General features: G+C 48.7%; 1 protein-coding gene across 2 annotated transcripts in view; it reads left to right on the top strand.

Moving 5' to 3' along the window:
- Positions 1–19834, top strand: part of Fcp1 (RNA polymerase II subunit A C-terminal domain phosphatase Fcp1) — a 67545-nt gene that overhangs the window by 23857 nt on the left and 23854 nt on the right. For both annotated transcript variants that reach the window (XM_065425274.2, XM_065425275.1), the window contains exons 8-9: positions 9380–9493; positions 14121–14294. In XM_065425274.2, the coding sequence (XP_065281346.1) occupies positions 9380–9493; positions 14121–14294 (288 nt within the window). The remainder of the gene's footprint in view (positions 1–9379; positions 9494–14120; positions 14295–19834) is intronic.

Below are 19834 nucleotides of genomic sequence, written 5' to 3' on the forward strand. Positions count from 1 at the left end.
ATTAAGAAAAAAAAAATGAAATCCTTTATTTCCACGCACTTATTTGGGCTTGGCAGTAGGCTTGAAGAAATAGCCGTTGCACGCTGTTCCGTTTACGCACAATCAGATAAGCCTGAATCTCTGAGAGGGTCGTATGGTCACTATAGGCGGATGAAAGCACAGTCACTGCCTGCACGCGCTTTGCATGCGACGGCAGCGTAGCACATGGTGTGTCATCTTCCGACTCAGAGTTATCGTCCGGCGGTGCAGCAGAAACCTGACAAATGATCTCACCGTCATCGAGTTCTGCGCCTGTCAGTACAGCAGTGTCAGCTCCTGTGAAACTGTCAAATGAGACAGTGTCCGGAATCGCAATGCAACCACTGCGCAAGTCTCGGCAGAACATTTTCTGCGTCAGTAGGGAGCATATCGGAAGGCGACAAAATCTTAGGCCTCCCGGCACCCACTTGCCGACAATCCCCAGCACAGTCCGCGCGGGCACTGTCGGTGCCATTAGACACTTGATACGATGTTTTTGTATGCCGCGTTGGATCACCGGAACCTCGACACAGCATGCAAAGCACACACCATCATGCCGACACCAGTCGCACAAACGAAAAACATGGCCTACTCGCAGCGTCGTGCGCGAATGTGCGCAAACAGGCAAATCAGCTGCTGGATTGTCTTGACATGGCTTACTAAGCTGAAACTGGAACTGCTGTAGAGCCACTCTATCGAACATGCTATCGAACCAGGCAGAAACGATGATGATGATGAGCGGGGATTTGCAGCAGCGCCACTTCGCGGGGCAGCATGGAGGCTCCGTTCAAAACAAAAATGGCGTTCAGCAAGTCGAACCATGCAACGGTCAGAGTTGGTGCATGGTGTTCTCGATCGAGTTGGCTCAAGGAGTGTCCGAAAAATCAGACGAGAGGTTGCAAGGTGTCCGAAGTTTCGGCAATTGTTGTACATTATAGTCTTTGGGGAGAATGGCGGTGCCGCGAAGCATACCGAATAATCAAGCATGTCCGAATTTTTGGAGTCCGGAAAAGCAGTTGGCGACTGTAAATGTGTAGCGGCCGTCCGTCACTTTGACTTGTCTCGCCGTGGGGGTCATTGCCCCCTGCTCTTGGAACCGAGGTGGCTGCCTGACTGTGGTGCCAACACTGCCAGTCAGTAAACCTCCTTGTACTCTTTAACAAAGCCAGTCGACTCTCCACTCTCAACCTGTAAAAACGTGTTTTCCTTGCCTCCGCTGAACTGAGCTTCCAACAGGTGGTGACCCAGGACATCTACGTTTTTTTTTTATCAAACACTAGCCATGTACGACGCTGCTCCTGCTCCTGCTGACAGAAACGACGCCAGGTTTACGTCTCCTGTCATCACCGCAGAGTTTCAGCTTCTCAGCTTTTGGTCCAAAAATTCTCGAGATTGGTTTTGCAAGTAGAGGCCCATCTACAACTCCGGCGCAGCTCTTCACAGACAGCAAAATACCTGCACGGCATCACCACGCTACCCTTTGACATCGCCGATGCCATAGACGACTTGCTAGCGGTACACCTTCAGCCATAGCTTAAAATGACCTATTGGTCCTGTAGCACCTCGAGCCATCACAAGAGAGTAGGCTTTAACAGCACCTCTCCGAGGAACTCGGTGGCCAATAACTCTCACAACTCCCGCACCGGTCGCATCAGTTACTGAGTGAGCACTCCGTAAACAAGAGCCAGCTTACAGTTTTATGCGAGCTGTTCTTGCAATGCCTCCCAACGTCCACACGCATGGTACTGGTGGGTTCCGACGAGTCTTGATCGGCTAACTGCACTCCGTGGTCAAATATTACACTGCTTGTCTGTGGAATAGCTACCTATCGCCACTGCGAGAGTCCCATAGCCAGGAGACCGGCTCTCGCACCTGGAGGAAACAGTCAATCGCCTTGCCAGTGCGCTGGAGAATGTGACGACGGGTGGCAACAGTGGCGACGAACTTTGGTGTAACCATTCGCCTTCACAGTCTCGCAGTGAACCTAGAGATTTGCCGTAGCAGTTGTGCTGGTATCACTGTCACTTTCATGAACAAGCTAGTTGCTGCACTCAGCCCTGTTCGTGGACAGGAAACACACCAGCCAGTCATTAACGGCGGGATGTGACATCGGCCCTCTGTCAAGCCACCTATTCTTTGTAGTCGGCGGCACCTGCCTCCCTGTCGACACCGGAGCGAAGCGGCCCATCGTTCCCGCCATGGCAGCAGATCGCCAGCGTGGCAAGTCCAGATCTACGATCCATGAAGTGAACAACACTGTCATTGTGTCGTTTGGGTTCCGGTCAAAAGTGCCAGACATCAGACTCCGTCGCTTGTACAGATGGATGTTAGTGATCGCCGACTTCAGCTTTGCCATAGTGGGAGCAGTGTTTCTCAGCCATTCCAACCTAGATGTGAGGTTTGCAGTCGGCGTGTAAAGGTTAATGTCACATCCCTCGATGTACTTAGCCTGCAGTCCAGCTTCACCTCATTAGGAATCCGTATGTTTCGGCCGTTCTCAACGTATGACAGGATACTTGCTGAGTACTTGCAACTCACGAAGCCCCAAAATGATGCGGTGCCCGTGAAACACAGGTTGATGCATCATATTACCACCATCGGTCTACCTGTCACCACCCGGCCACACAGGATTGCTGGACGGAGTTTGGAAGTCGCCTGCCATGAGTTCGAACACATGCTTCAGCTCGGTGTTATTCTTCCTTTCTTCAGCAATTGGTATTCACCTGTCCATTTGGTTACAAAGCAGGACAGTGGTGTGTGCGTGCTATGGTGGTACCGGGTTCCTCTCGTGATCGAGTTGCGGAATGCAATGTTAGGAGGACAGAGCAGCAACACAAGCGGCAGCAGGCCGCAAGTCAACCGACTCTGAAGTTGTTGCATCTGCAGATTGCTTTCAAGATACGGCGCGTGCTGCCGCGCGAACTACGCAGTCGCTACCAGAGTAAAAGCTGCCCCCCCCCCCTCCTCGCTACCAGAGTAAAAGCTGCCCCCCCTCCCTTCCGCGCTGCCTTCTCGCTTTCCACCATTGTGCACGATTTGGCTTACCTTCGCACGTTTTCAGTTGCACATGCAGCATATACGGTGTGCAGGGACGATGTTATCACCCTTGGACTTTATATGGTACATCGCGGTGACCATGATGCCACAATTGTGCCTAGAGTGTCCATATCATTGCTTACGCATGACCCGCGTTCACGAAGTGAAACGTCACTGTATTTTTTTTTTATCACTTACCAAACGAATAGGTGCGTCTTACACACTGGTGATATACGCTTTTTATTCGGAAAAAACTGCTGTTTTGAGGGGGGTGCTACTTATACAAAGGTGCGACTTATAAATCGGAAAATACAGTACAGTAAAAGCTCGTTAATTAACTACTTGTTAATTCGAAATTTCGGATAATTCGAAGTAGTTGCCGTGGGCCGTCCAACAATGTATTGAAAGCAATATGTAACACATTCCACTAATTCACACTGAAATCCGCACCGCCACCGATAATTCGAACTCCGCATCATCGTGGATGGAGAGAGTGCTAGTGCGCGGGAGCACGCTGGCGTCGCCGCGCGCCGTGTTCTTTGTGCACGAGTGTGCGAGGGTGAGCCGGCGAACGCGACTCAATCTTGCGTGCGCGAGAGGGGAAGGTGGGGCGGAGCGCGCCCTCTCGTGTCGCGCGCGAGGCAGGGGGGTGAGGCGAGGGAAGGACGGGGGACGATCTTCGGCGGCTGCTGCTTATGGTGGATCCACACGACGGACGAAATCCGTCTTTTTCGCGACGGACGGCGCATCACGTGACTACGCGTCACAGATTTGTGCCGTCCGCGCGTCGTCCGCGACCCCCACGGACGGAAAATGCCGAGCTATTTTTCGCATCCAGATTTTGGGGGTCGAATGCTGCGGATTTAGCCTAGCATGCTCTACAGTCTGGCAACAAGCACGGCTTTGGGATCTTTCTGAAACAGCTTCATCGCTGCTGACACCATTCGTGTCCAATTCGGACAAAACAACAGCCATTGCGGCCAGCTGTCATTTCCTTTCGATCTCCATTTTCATTCAGAGTGGAAAACACCTATGACAAAGTGTTTGTTACACCGATGGCGCCATCTAGAGTGAGTAGAAACAAGCAATCATATTAACTTACGGCCACTGTGATCCGCCCGGGCCACCGCAACATTTTCGAGGCCATGTTCAGCCAAATAGCCACTCTAAGCCTACACGCTGAGAATCTGAGTATCGCTTTCGAAAACGGTGCCCACTCATCACGAATACATTGCTGTCGAAGCTTCTGGACACACATTTAAGCCAAATACAATCCTCAGTTTGAAAGTTACGGGCCACGCAGTGGACGACGACGACTTGACAGGTTCGAGGCGGACGGCAGTCGCTTCGGGCGGTGCCGCCATCTTTATTTTTCCGGCGCGGTCGTCTGCTGAGTCCGTCCGTCGTCTGGATGCGCTTCGCAGCCAGACGGGAGGCGGAATAAGCGTCCGCGGCACTATCCACACGACGGACGGCTCCGCGCAAACGAAGTCCTCAATGCGCATGATGTGTGGCTCAGCACCGACAAAGCGCTCCAACTGGCTCCACGGCTGCCTCGATCACGCGCGCACGGCGGGGGAAAGCCTCGCCGTGTGGCGTGATCGAGGCGACTTGCCCCGCTGTGCGCGCATAGATGCGCGCGTGATTGAGGCGGCCGTGCTGGCTCCAAGCCGCCGCGTGTGTACGCCGCGACGTTCAAATGGCGCCCTCGGCGCAACCGATGTGGGCAGCTGTCGTACGCAGCAGTCTGGAACGCCCATCGCGCTGCCGCTATCTTTGAGAGTGTCAAGAAAGCTCGCCTCATGTCAACAAAGTGCACTTGGTCTGGGGCGTCGGAGTTCGATATATCCATTTTACATCCGGGTCCGTTCGAAATAAAGAATTAAAAATTCATGCGATTTTCCATTGGATATCGAAATTGTTTGATATACGCAATAATTCGATATATCCGTGTTCGATATATCGAGGTTTGACTGTACAAAGACAATATGGCATGCACTCATACATTTAACCAAGCTCCAGCATTGTCATTTCATTGCCAGTGACGGCAGCAGATTGCTAGGCTTTAAAGATAGCTTCTAAGAGCCCTATCCCAATCTTTGCCTGTGCAAAAGGTCAGGGAGCACTTTTAGGCATGAGAATGCACCGTCTTGCTCAAATGTATGCCTGCGGGTTTTCTTTATAGTTAAGAATGGCTGGGCACGTGCGAATCAGCCCACACATCCATATAAAGCAAACAGATTGTGAAATCAGAGAAAGCACAAGACAAACTAACTGTTATGTTTGATTGAAATGTAAAAGATGATAAGAAAAAGGGAAATTAAAGTGGACAAAAAGGCAATTTGCTGTCAGAGCCAAATCCATGTCTTCTGCATTCTACGTGCTTTGCTCTATAGAACTGCTGCAATGGCCATTGTCCAATTATCGCATGCTTGTGTGTGTGGAAAAGCAAGGCTTTAATGCTTGCAGTCGAGACACATTACACCAACTTATCCCCTTTGGGGTGCACGCATGGTTCATCTACCTTTTGTTGGCGAGAGTGTTCTTACCTTCACCAACGTTCATTTTGTGAAGAGCCGACGCGGCGCACAGAAGCAGAAGCAGCTCCATGGAAACGGTGGAGGTCTTTTGCTATGGTAGGCCGAGCGTAGTATTTAAGGGTGAGAATGCAGTCAGGCAAGGGTCTAGTCCCTTCTGAAGAGATTTAATGCCTAAGGAAGGTGACCACGGGGGTGCCGAGCATGCTCTTCTGGACGTTGATGAGTAAGCCATGGTCGTTGAGATGGTGGAAAAGTTCGTGAACGTGCTGGCAGTGGCCCTCTTCATTGGGAGAGAACACCAGAATGTCGTCTAGGTAGACAAAGCAGAAGTGTAAGCCACAGACGTTGTTGTCGATGAAGCGTTAGAAGGTTTGTCCCGCATTGCGAAGGCTGAAACTCATAAAAGGGAATTCAAATAAGCCGAAGGGCATGATGATTGTGGTCTTTGAGATGTCATCTGGGTTGACAGGAATTTGCGTTTAGGCCTTTACGAGGTCGACAACCGAGAAGATGGTGCTGCCGTGTAAGCGGTGGGCGAAATCCTGTATACGGATGGAGTACCTATCAGGGACGGTGACGGTGCTCAAATCTTCACGGGGTCGCCTGCCATCGGTCTTCTTTAGCACCAGATGGAGCGGTGACGCATAATTTCCCCAGGAGCAGTGGGCAATTCCTTCACGGAGCATGGCTTCAAACTCGGCTTGGGCGATTTGCAGGTGGTCCGGAGCTAGGTGACGGGCACACCAGGAGACCAGCGGGCCAGGAAAACTATGGATGTAGTGGATGGTTGTATGGCGCACCTCTCCAGGGCACCGTTAGGTCGAGTCAAGTCGGGAAATTCTGCGAGGAGGGCACGGTACGGCGATTGATTTTGGATGGCAAGCACCTTAATGCTGGGCTGTTGAATGGTCATACGCTGACCCGGCGAGAAGAGACCTGTTGTGCCGTCAATAAGTTGGTCGTGTTGGCAGTCTGGTAGGAGATTGTAATACGCCAAGAAGTCGCACCTGATGATTGGCTCTGCAACGTTGGCGATGATTAAATTCCATGGAAATTCACGGCATATGTTTTGAGGTGGATGTTAAGGCGGAGCGAGCCGTAGGTCTTCATGCTCAATTGATTCGCCGCACTTAGCTCAAAGGATGTGCAAGGGTTTTTAACGTGCAGGAAGGCTCGTCTAAAGCAGCAGATGTCGGAACCGCAGTCGATGAGGAACCGCCGCTTAGTGACTTGGTCGTTGACAAAAATGCGACGGCCTCCAAGTGGGCAGCTCGCGGCCGTCTCTACAGGCTGCTGTTGAAGCTTCCCTGATGTCCGGCTGAACAGGGTGGTTGACATTTCTGGGCCCTGTCGCTGAAGCAACGATGGTAGTAGCAGCGGCCGTTATCGTTATGATGCGATGAGTTGTTGTTGCGGTCATTGCTTTGGGAGCAGTTGCAGGGACGTGACTGTGGGCGTTGATCTAGATGCCTTTGAATCAAGTTCAGCAGATGGGTGATGTCGTCGATACGGCGCGCGAGCTCAGGGGTGGGCTGTGGGGCATCGACGGCATGGGCGGTGAGTGGTGCCAATGATAGAGCGACCTCGACAACTTGGTCCGTAGTCTGGGCAAGCTGGTCCAGCGGTAGATTTGGCTGAATTTTGAGGATGGCCTTTGCATTGACGGCAGGCGCTGAAGCCAGATGGTTCGGAGGAGGGAGTCGTCAATCCGCATGTTCCCATGAGGGCACGCATATGGCGCAGGAACTGCGATGGCTTGCAGTCACCGAGCTCTTTGGGCTGAAGTAGTTGATGCACTTTCTGGGCTTCTGAAGGTAAAAGCCAGGGGATCAGTTGCCTTCAGCTACAGGTAACACTAGTCAGCCAGAGGACTTGTGAGTATACGCTAAGCTCAGTCGCGTAATGAGAGTCCAGATGGGCGATGACGTAGTCGTAGCGCATCCGATCCTGGGTGATACGTTCCACAGAAAACTGTGCCTCTCCTTGTGCAAACTACACTTCCGGTGAGTCTGTCCAAAACGATGGACGCTTTACGGCAACGTGACAGACGTCCGGGTCAGTGACGGCCACAGTAGTAGCAGTGCCTGTGTGACAGCGACCGCTGGAGTGGAGCTTTGGTGGGCGTGGCCCGAGAGGGGCTGTGCGGAATCGTTTTGGGTGCACTGCTGCTGTTTCTGAAGCTGCTGCTCTTGGTTCTGGATCACCTGTTGCTGGGCCTGCAGTTGGTGTTGAAGTGGTTGCACTTGTTGGTGAAGAGCGGCAAGGGCTTCCTGGTCGGCCATGGCGGTGCAATAGGTTCAGTTTCTGAGCCACCAGGTGTGGGAAAACATGGCTTTAATGCTTCCATGCAAGACAGATTGCAGCAACTGATCCCCTTCGGGGTGCACGCATGGTTTATCTAGCTTCTGTTAGCAAGAGTGTTCTTACCTTTACCGGCACACATTTTGAGAAGTGCCGACGTGGCGCGCAGATGCAGAAGCAGCGCCGCACTGTTCTGCCACATGTATGTCTACAAGATTAGCCTTGGGAGTTTTAGCCAGCACCTATCACAGTCATGGCTGTGGATGCAAAACATCCTTTTCAACCACAAGCATCACGTAGTATGTGAACTTAGGAGCTGGCAACTATGGGAATAAACTCTTTTATGCTACCTGAAGGCAACACAGTTGCCATAGTCAAGACCCTTGCTATCCGATGAAAGTAAATGAGCTCAACTGAGAGGCCGGACTTTTTGTATGGCTGCTTCATATGTATGGTTGTAACTAACAAAAAATAATGCCCCTCAATTCTCCCCTTATTCTTTTTTTTTCCAGCCAATGCATGTCATTTTGAGGTTGAAGAGGAACAATATTGTGTCTTGTGTGCATGCTCTGCTCTCATTGTCATGTATTGGTGGTGTAAATGGAGCTGGTGTCATAGCTGTACCAGCCATACACACTAACTAGTACTCATTGTCTTGTTGTGGCTGTCATGCAAGAAAGCTTGTGCTAGTGCACCGTAAACATGGCTAGCTTTTATGTTGACCTTTCTGCCACCCACATGCATCTGTTCTTACTCAGTGACAGGTATCGAATTCAGTGGCAAATGTATGTAGGAAAGAGTCCTTATGCATGCCCAAGCCGATTTTCATCGGTCATTCGTCATCTTGTAGCACTTGCTGTGGCGTCTGCCATTGACAGCTTGCATGTGGGTCGCACATCCAAAAGAAAGCTGCTATTTTATTTTGCCTTACAGATTAGTTAAAATTTTGAAGCACTGAATAAAAAAGGATTTTCCTCGTTTCCAATAGTACCATTTGTAGCGAAGGCAAATGCGTGTATAATGCTTAGTAAAGAGCTCAAATAAGATTTGCACACATAGAATATGAAGTAAGTTGTAAGTTACTTGAAAACACATGGGAAGTGTTCTATTAACAGGGAAGTTCGAAAATATTTTAGTTAAAGAAAGATGCAACCTGAGGTCATTTCTTGCTGCGAATGTGAAATCACTTAAAAGGTTATTATCGCTTCGTCTTGTCAAAATCAATCCAGAGCACTGCAGTATTGCATCTTCATGAAAGGAAAAAAGAAAGGGCATCAAAAAGAGATGAACTCAAAAAAAAAAGGCAGCTGAACAAGCGGTCACTTACACCTATTTGTTTTTTGTGGAATGCATCTCTCGTAGCCTTTGTGTTGCTCCATCACATTGGACTCCCTCCCCCCTCTCCCCCAAAATCAGTGACTTTCACAGTGTTGTCGTGGCCGGCATCTGAGTCAGGTCTACGCTTTTCTTTCTTTTCTATGCAGGCTGCTGAAAAGAGCCGTGCATGGCAAGTCGCGAAATCTTTAGGTGCCACTGTGTCTCGTGACCTCAGCCCTGGTGTGACCCATCTCGTAGCAGCAAGGCTTGGCACAGCAAAGGTAATACTGTGTCGCTGTGGCTAGGCAAGCTTGGCTGGAGGAACAGTTAGTCTGATAAAACAGAGTATAGTGCAAAAGAATGATGGCAGTTTAATGCATGGTGCCGGCTTGCAGCATCGAAGTTACCTTTATTTGTTTTTATACTTTCTAAGTATTATCATTTTGAGCCGCTCGTTTTTCCACCATGACAGAGTAACTGCAGTAAAACCTTGTTAAACCGTACCTGCATTAACAGTAGTTTCGTTTTAAAAGTAGTAAAGTCAAATCGCCAACTCAGCAGCCATTGAAAATAATGTGTTTTGTATCCACATAAACCGCACCAGCTTATTGCGTACATATAGGTTAACACATAGTGTTTCCACTTTTCGTCACGCAAACACAGCGGTGCATTGTCTCCATCGCGCGGCCCGGCAGAACAACAAGCCTCAGAAATCAGAACAATCTCCAAGCGCCGTGTGCGTTTGCGTGTGAAGCCACATGAACATCATTTCGGTGCCATGCTAGAGAGCGTTGTGGCATCATGCGAAGAAGGACTTGCGTCATGCCGAAGCTCTGATAAAAAAGACACTGAGTGCTCAGTATAGAAGAAAAATTTGGCATTGCTTGTGCTATCAAACGTGACATGAAGTCGGCGCTGGAATGCGACAAGGATCTATTGTTGGCTACGGCATGTGTCATTTAAGATGCGAAGAAGTTGCTTGGCAGTGCTGCTGCAACCGCGAAGAGGTGTCGGCTACGAGGTTCGACTTTTCGCAATCGTTGCCTCGGTTCTTGCCGAAGTGTCCACCAGCGACAGTGACGAAGACAATACAGAAAGCGACAGCACGGACGATTCAGGCCCGACAGTGGCAGAAGCTGCGCATTACGTCAGCCTTATGAGTGCAATCGCCACGATGAGAACAGCACCCTGCAATGAAAAAGGTGCCCCACGACTTCTGCAGTGCTACCGCCTGCATGCATGGAGAACATGCAATGCCGATGAGGAATCTGCCATGCGAGTGCTTGGCGAGAAGAGGGGGCTGGCTGAAAAGCTGGCTCGCAGCTTCAGTAATACCGGTGAACACTTTTGATCAAGATCAAGCCAGATACAGATTGGAATTCTCGACTGCGATTGGCTGGCTTGCGCATCTTGCGCAAATGAGCATATCATGACTGAGTCGACGACAGGCCGCTGTCGTCGCTGCTAAGCTGTGGCAGCATCAAACGAAAATAACACTTTTGTCGCACAAAGTGAATAAATATTGCATGTTTTTCTCCCCTTTCATCGCACTCTCTCCAAGTTCCGTTTTTGACAGGTAAGTGAGCGATCTCATGCTATTTCGGTTAAGCAGTACTACCATTTGGTACGTACTTTTTCTGAGCTGCGGCCAACTACGGTTTAACGAGGTTTCACTGTAGTCTAACATATATACTGTCTTTGTCAGATTGCTCTTAGAGGTACTTCTTGTTTGGCTAGTTGCTGAAAGATAGCAGTTGAAAGAGGGGCACATATTGACAAAGAAAAGAATTGACAAAAGTGCACAGAGATGCAAATATGTGCCAACTCTCCAGAATGTTCTGTAAAGTTGACAAATTGGGACTCGTTTTACTCTTACGAATGCTGCATCAAGGTTTACAAAAATATTGTTCCCAAAACTTTTGCCTGTTGGTCTCCAAACATTCAGTTGGAAGTCTTCTGATGGAGGACCGACGTTAGTGGAGTACTTGCTTCAAGCAAATTTATGCAGAAAAGTTCCAGAAGCAGCCAAAATTGGCAAGAGTGAAGTCACTAAACAAAGCTTGCAGGTTTGCCCAAAAGGTGAAGCATTGATTGCGATAGGAAATTATTAGACAGCTATACGAAGTAAGGATAGTAGTTTTATCGGCCATGTTAACTTGTAAACATTCAAGTACTAACAGGGAAACATGAACATATCACTGCGGACGCTCATCAAAATGCTGGCATGAGGAACAGCGGCAACAGCAACGAGCGAATTGACCTTTATGCTGCATCTCGCTTCAATGCGAACTTAGCGGTGAGAACACAAATGACACGAAGCGCACAATCATCAACAGCCAAGTGCTAGCCTTCCATATTTTGTATATGTAGCATGTCATATTAAAATGTCATACTGGTAGTAACATTGGAAGCAGTGTAAGACAGGAACAAAAGAAGAACTGCAGTATGTGTAGCTGCATGTAATATTGGCACTGTACATTGTTTATCTTTTTATGTCGACCTTTTTTTACTGGCTAACAACTGTTACATTGTTATCACTTTCTCGAACTTGCTAATTCTGCAGCTAAAGACTCTTGTGTGATGAAAATGCGTGTGCGATGCAAATAGTGGTGTACATTCGAGCCCGGCTATATCAAACATGTTTACATCGAATTATCCTGTATATCCAACAACTGCTGAACATGGTATAGTTACAATGAGAATATATAGCAAAAGTTACGCTTACGTCGAACAAAAACAGCAGTGACTCCCGATGTATCGAACGTCAAGCAGCGCAAAAGTGCCCCCAGAAGTTGGCTTTTGATCGCGCTGGCAAGGAAACCCGCCAACACATACCAAAAGTGGTTTAGCCCAGCGGCGCGGCTCCATCTTCCCACTCTCCCTGCCGTGACCGCGCCGCTGACACCCCCTGCAAAAAATCACTCTGTCCTGCCCGCAGCGCCTGCTCAGACAGCCAATCAGAGGCTCTTGTGAACTCGTCATGCAAGATAGTGCAAGTCCGAGTTGCCTTGCTGCTTTTCTCATTCATTGTGTTTGTGCCTTGAGGGCCTTCTCCTGCAGTGTTGCCATGATGGCTAGCACGAAGCGCACTGAATTTGCCTTTCGCCGTGAAGTTCGAAATCATAAATCAAGTAATCGTAATTGCGGTAAGAAGTCATTTGTCACCACAGCGTGCAAGATGCTGAGGTTCACTCTCAGCATGGTCTTGAAAAATAAGCGGGAGATTAGGGCTAAAGTGGACAAACGACACGGTGCCCATGGTGCCCGACGTGTGCGCACAGCCACAGTAGCATTAAGGCGGCCGTGTACAAGTGGTTCATCCGAAACAGCATTAGACATGCCAGCTTTCATGTGCCTGGTGATGACTCTGAAAGTGCTTATATGTGCGACGAAGCCATTGCTGGTGTCACCAAAGTTTGGAGCGAGCTGTCACCATTTCCAGAAGCCATTGACGGATCAACAGTCGACGAGTTTGTGAGTGCGGATAGTGGTGTCGCGACCACGGGGAGTCTGAAAACGAAGACTACATTGCTGACATCCTACTCAACACAAGTGAAAGTGGGCACAATGAGGAAAGCAATGACGATCCTTTGCCCACAATTTCTGAGGTGATTGTTGTACTCACACTAGTCTGGCGCTTCTGCGCGAATGTGGAAGGTTGCGGCATCAGCTGCTCCGACTCTTTAGACAATGTGGGTAAGTGCATGCTGTCGCAGGCAGCGAAGTTGCCCAAGCGGAAGAAGATACAGAACGATTTCACGCCAAAATAAGCTAATTTCATAGGTAAAGTATTTTTGTATATGTTATGTGCTTTTATGATGTTCAATTCTTTAGCAGGCTTATATCGAATTATGCCCTATATCGAACTGATAGGCATTTATTTATTTTTTTCGAGTTCGATATGACTGGGTTCTACTGTACTTCCTTGAATGTATGCTAGCACCAATGATTATGCTAGAATCTACACTGAGTCATGTATAAATAGCAGACGCAGTTGATCCATAGATCATCTCTCGACGTCAGTTGATTGTGCTTGCCACTATCGTCATGTTCGAAGTGTTACTTGCTTTGCTGGGTACAGGTTCACCCAATACAGAGTTACATTTGTAACTCACAGTTTGCCACTGACTGATTCTTCACTGCCACTACATCGTGACAGTAGGGTCATTGCCTCAAAGCAGCATTGTATGTTCAATAGTAAAGGCAGTATGGTAGTAGTAAAGTAATCCCAAAGGGTCATCAGCTTGAGAATCTAGATTTATGAAACTCCAAAGCATTCTTAATGGGAGCAACCATTTCTATCCTAGAAACAAAGAAATAATATAACTCTAAACTGGAAGGCCATGCTACCTCTACCAAATGGTATATGTTTGAGGCCAAATAGAAAAAAAAAAGAATTCAGCCGGCAGCTAACCGTGTGTCTCCCAGGATTAGTATCGACACTTGCTTCTCATCCTGGCGCTTCAGGCTATCCAACAGGTTATCTCGCAACAAGACAAAGAAACCGACATGTCTGCAATGAGCCGTATAAATAAGTTATTGCTTAGGTTAAGTGAGTGAACAGCATTTTCTGTTAAGGGGACACTAAAGAGAGATGCTAAATAAGTTTAGACTGATAAAGCATCCTTTCTAATCTCTATTTTCATTAATTTCATGTTAATAGGTTGGTTATTAGATAAGAAAATGGAAGCTTGCCCTTCATTTTCTCATCCATTGATCAAACCCTTGCTGGGAAACTTATGAAAATATAGTTTTTAAAGAATACTTTACCAGTCTAAACTGATAAAGTGTACCTCTTTAGTGTCCCTCTAATGGTGGCGCCAAGGTTATACTTGAGTGGCCCATCATGTACTGTGTTTTGTGCCTGGTCACACCTGTGTGCTCCCTCCCCTTCACGACTTTGCCCAGGTGAACAAGGCTCGCCGCATGCCTGGTGTTCATGTGGTGCACCCATCGTGGCTGTGGTGCTGTGCTGAGCGTTGGGAGCACGTCGCTGAAGCCCTCTTCCCACTCAGGCCGTCCAGTCGAGAAGGCGCGTCCGAGAGACGTCCGCAGCAGGCCTCCATCAGCCCAAACCTCAGGGTGTGTGGTTCTTTTGTTACTGACCCTTGGGGAACAAAAAAAACTATGGGGTTTTATGTGCCAAACCGCGATGTGATTATGAGGTACGCCGTAGTGGAAGGCTCCTGATTGCCTTTGACCACCTTGGTTTCTTTAAATTTAAGTATTTAGGTGCTCTTGCATTTTGCCCCCATCGAAATGCGGCCCTCGTGGCCGGGATTTGATCCCGTGACCTTGTGCTTAGCTGCACAACACCGAAGCCACTATGCAACCATGGCAGGTTGACACTGACCCTTGGTCAAGCAACGAGTGTTCTGCACGAGGTGCTGTCAACAGATCACTATAGACCGTTTTATCCACTTTGTAGCACCAGTGTGTTCATCACCCCAGAAAACTTAGTCATGCCTTTTTCTTAGTCTATAGAGTTTGTCACTGTATTACCCAGAGGGAAAACTGGCGCTGTGCTGCTGTTGTATGCATGGGAATGCTTGGATGGGGTGGCTTCGGATCGGCATTGTCGCAAAGCCAGCACGCTTGAAGGTGCATCTGGCTAGTGTCATTCCGTCTGCCAGAACGAACGGCTCATTCTCTACTAGAACAGTACATAAAGAACTGTTTGTATTACAATAGCAATTACAGTAGAACATCGTTCATACGTTCTGGAAAAAAATTTGAGAAAAAAACATGCTAACCGAGAAAATGCAAGATCCAAAGTGACCAAAAAATGACAGCCTCAACTGTATTTTTTATGTACGTAATGGTGAATCATTCCACACGAGGCATGAGATGCCAATGCATGTTGAGCTGGTGGGGCTTTTGCAGCCTGAGACAGATTTTGTTGTTTTCCTTTGCACTGTGTTTAAAGATGGCAACGGGACACCGAAACAAAATCGAGGTGGTGGGCGACGCTGTATGCTGCCGAAGGGCTGCCTGCAGCAGTGAATGGCAGCGCGTTTGGATTATCACCTACTAAAGGCATGCAGTACGCTACCAATGACACTACGCCCCACGTGCTTTAAAACAGTTAGGCAAAGATGGTTATTCCAATAGGGTTGGCAACGATAGCTGTGAATGCTGCTTGCGACGACCCCGGAAGTGATTTGCTGGTACCGGAATAAGTAACTGTGTGTGTCCCGTCGTGTTCTCGTGAGACTTGTGGGCGAGTATTGCAGTGAAGCTGCCATAGCGGGTGGCTATACAGTGAAACCTCGTTATAACGAACAGTCAAAAATTCGGAAATTAGTTCGCTATATCCATAATTCGTAATATAAAATTTCGTAAAAAATACATGCAAGAAGAGCAAAATTCAATCAGAGAAGGCACAGCAACTCGAACGATGCTTACTTGGGTCACATTCATTTATTTACGCACAAAAAACTGCGTTATCCCGGCCTGCTTCTTTGTGTTGATCGCATACCGTATCACGCCCTGTTCCACAGTTTGCAAACACTCAACAAGGGCAAACCCACTGCCCTCAATAGCACTGCACGTTGAATAATCTCGAGCATGGTCTTTAACGTCAGTGCCACTCTTTTTTTCGCATTCATCGCCATCACAGCACTACGCACACCCGCGCACCGCACTCGACACGACCACCGAAAGAGCCTCCACACAACGCTACGACGGCCACGCCACTGCTAACACTAAAACGCAAAAGCAACATTCGATCACGCCGCTGCTGAAGCGGCGCTGTCAGCGGTTGTGAGATGCGGACGATTTCTTTGGCTGTCAACTATCGATGACGACGTGGCATCTGTGGAGCTGTCAGCGCCTGCGAGGTAGTCCTGAACGTTTGCTGCGCCGAACAACACAGCTGTAGTGCAACGAAGCCTGCCGCCTACTAGTAAAGGGAGGTAGGGCTTGGCGTCGCGAAGTTCGTTATATCCGTTTTATGCCAAACCGCGTTCGCTAAAGGAAGTTAAAAATACATGTGTTTGACAAAAGTATTTCGGAAGAGTTCGATATATTCAATAATTCGTTATATGCGTGTTCGTTATATCGAGGTTTGACTGTATACTGTTTTCGATTGCATGCGCTTTGTGCATTTTCTTGTTTGCATGGAATCTAGTGGCCTGAAAACGTATCGTATGATCGCAGTTTGGCGATGTATCGAACATTGGTGCCGAAAAATCGTGTTTTTCCTGGAACGTATGAACTAGCACAAAGTAAGCGTAACTCTATTGCATCATTTTTTTTTTGTTCTCAATCGCTACCGCGGTGCCGTTTCCCCGTCTACTTTTGGCACCGCAGTAGCTCAATTGGTAGAGCATCGCACGCGAAATGCGAAGGTTGTGGGATCATTCCCCACCTGCAGCGAGTTGTTTTTTCATCCACTTTCATTTCTCTTAATTTATCGTTTCTTTATTTTATTTATTAAGCACGAGTAGTTTCCCCTATGTTGTCAGTGTTTGTTGGCTTCTTATATGACTAATAAAAATTGGACCCCTCGGTTAACCCCCTTTCTTCTCGTTTATTACATAATCACCTTGTGGTTTTTGCACATAAAACCCCAGAATTCACTTCTATTCAACACATTTTTGAAAAAAAGAAAAAAAGTGTACTAACCGGGTTAATGTAAGATCTGATGTAGCGAAAATCTTTGCCAGGCTCAAATGTAGTTGGCATCCACAAAATGTGACGCATTGTGTCAAGTGTAGCAACACACGTTGCCAAAGCACTGCTCGGGCCTTAGCGGCCAGACATGCGTGTTGCCGTTTTGTATCTTTGGCAAGCCTACGTTCGTGCTCCTTGAATTTGCCTTAGCTCAGCGGCTTCTTCAGGCATGCATTTTGGCGGGAAGTTTTGAAGTGCCTGCTCAGTGAGGAGAATAGTTGTGGCATGCGGCGCCAATACATGCCGAGCTTGGGGAGCCCTAGATGCGGGTTGTTGTTTTAAGACAGTGATGGGAAACCGAAGTGAAGTCGAGCCCGTGGGCAACGTCGAAATACAATGCCACGATGCTGCCAGAGCGAAACGGGATGTTCATTTCGCACTACCTGCAGGAGAGAACGGCGATGCATTTGGGTTATTACAGTGCGTGTAGTGGTGAGAAGCAGACCAGTGAAGGCACTTATCGCAGTGGGTTGGAGGCTATTGTGCTGTTGCTGTGAATGGTGATGGGGTGACGATCTGCGAGGACATTTGCTAGTGCAGGAATGAAATCCGAGTGGGGTTGACTTTTTCACTTGGTATGGGCTGGCAAGTGCTGTGGGGAAGCTGCCGTTGCGGTGCCCACGGCTCTCGATCGTGCCTGTCCTGCACCTTTTATGGTTTATGTGGGATATAGTGGACGTTGGTGTGGAAATAATGTGTTTTCCAGGAACTTATTAACCGGTACAAAAGAAATGTGACTGCATCCTGTCTTTTTATGTATTCTTGATCGCGAACATCGGCATCAGGAAATTCTGCAAAATGGGACCGTATCGAGGTTCTGCTGTAGTCATCATTTGTACACTTCAAATAGAAACTACATATACTGTATTTATTCGAATCTAGGTGAATAGTTTTTCCCAAATAATCATATACAAAACTTTAGGGTCGGCTTAGATTTGAAGATTTTAGAAAATGTGCCTGTTTGCAACTGAAAATGGTAAATATAGTTCATAGCTAGCGCCATCTAGAAAGGTCAGTATAGCAGCCACTACTAGCCAGGCTAATAGCCAACTGAAGTACATGAGCGATGTCGTTGCTTTGACCTGTGTCGTATCAGAGCTGGTTCGATGGTATCGGCGTATGGCATGGTCTTATCATAGTGGCACACTATAGTGCCACTTTCAAACGAAAAGTTGTGCTAGCCGCAGAGGCATAGTAAGACAAGCGGGACTTCAGCATCGATGAGAAAAACTTCTGCGTTGGAAGGAGCAGTGGGATATGCTTTTGCCTGTACTGCAACGAAGAGATGACAGCGATAAGGAAGATAAGCACGCAATAACACAAAGGAGCTGTTCACCGAGATTGCGCCGCATTTTGATGCGTGTGATGCCGTACTGTCTGTGCATGCATGGGCGCGAGGACGCGAGCTTGCGCATCCGCAAGTGTGCGTGTGGTCTGGGTGAGCGACAAGGCTAGCAGCTATGATAATGTAGAGTGAGCTCGGCATGTTCATGGTAAATGGAGGCTGTGTAAAGGGGGTTTATTCGGCTCGTAGAGCAGCAGCGACAAACTCAGCTCCAGCAGGTAGGGCGCAGCCAGCGAACAAACTGGGTACGTGCCACGCGATGGCAACGGGGCTTTTCAGCCTGCCGATCTTCTTCGTCACAATCACCCCCGGAATTGAAGAGGAGCCATCCTGGCGACCTAGGAAGAGGTGGGCGGATCGTAATACTGCTTCAGCCGGTCAATGTGCACAGTCTCTCGCCCCCGACGACGCAGATCGGAAGATGGCGATACGGGTTCGACCACGTAGTTCACTGGTGATGTTTGTGCAACCACGCGGTAGGGCCCGTGGTACTTCGGGAGGAGCTTGGACGAAAGGCCAGGAGCAGCAACAGGCGGTACCCAAAGCCACACGAGTGAGTCGACGGGGAAGGGGTGAGGGGGAGGATTGAGGTCATGGCGTTCTTTTTGGCGGCACTGTTGAGCAGACGTCAACGAACGGGCCAGTTGGCGGCATTTCTCGGCGTGCTGAGCAACCGTAGCAACAGGTGAGCATTCAGCAGGGTCCGGCCGGTACGGGAGAACCGTATCAATGGTGCTGGAGGGATGGCGTCCGTAAAGCAGAAAAAATGGGGAGAATCCGGTAGTGGCTTGAGAGGCAGTGTTATATGCGTAAGTGATGAACGGAAGTACAAGGTCCCAGTTGGAGTGGTCAGATGCAACATACATTGATAGCATGTCACCAAGAGTTCTGTTGAATCGTTCTGTTAAGCCATTGGTCTGTGGATGATAAGCGGTAGTAGTGCGGTGAATAATTTGGCATTCAGACAAGAGTGACTGCAGGACATCTGAGAGGAATACGCGGCCCCGATCGCTCAACAGTTCACGTGGTGCGCCATGGCGGAGAACGAAGTTGTGGAGTATGAACGAGGCGATGTCTTTTGCTGATGCGGCAGGCAAGGCGGCGGTTTCAGCATACCGTGTCAAATGATCTACGGCGACAACAATCCATCGGTTGCCAGCGCCAGTAGATGGAAGAGGCCCATATATATCAATGCCGACACGGTCAAATGGCTGAGCTGGGCAGGGAAGTGGTTGGAGAGGAGCGGTGGAGAGATGCGGGACACATTTGCGTCGCTGGCAGGCAATGCAGGAGCGTACATATTTGTGGACGAAGGTGTACATCCCTCGCCAATAATATCGTAGGCGAAGCCGTGTGTAAGTTTTTGACACTCCGCTGTGACCACACTGCGGGTCAGAATGAAAAGCGGAGCATAACTCTTGTCGTAGGTGGCGAGGCACTACTAAAAGCCATTTGCGGCCGTCATTGTGGTAGTTGCGGCGGTATAAAAGTCTGTCCCGGATTCTGAAATGCTGCGCCTTTCGGCGTAGCGCTCGAGGTGCCGAAGTTGCCGGAGGATTTGACAAAAAGTCGAACATCATGACGATCCATGGGTCTTGTTGTT

Source organism: Dermacentor albipictus, chromosome 8 (assembly GCF_038994185.2).
Source record: "Dermacentor albipictus isolate Rhodes 1998 colony chromosome 8, USDA_Dalb.pri_finalv2, whole genome shotgun sequence".
NCBI classification, from domain to species: Eukaryota; Metazoa; Arthropoda; class Arachnida; order Ixodida; family Ixodidae; genus Dermacentor; species Dermacentor albipictus.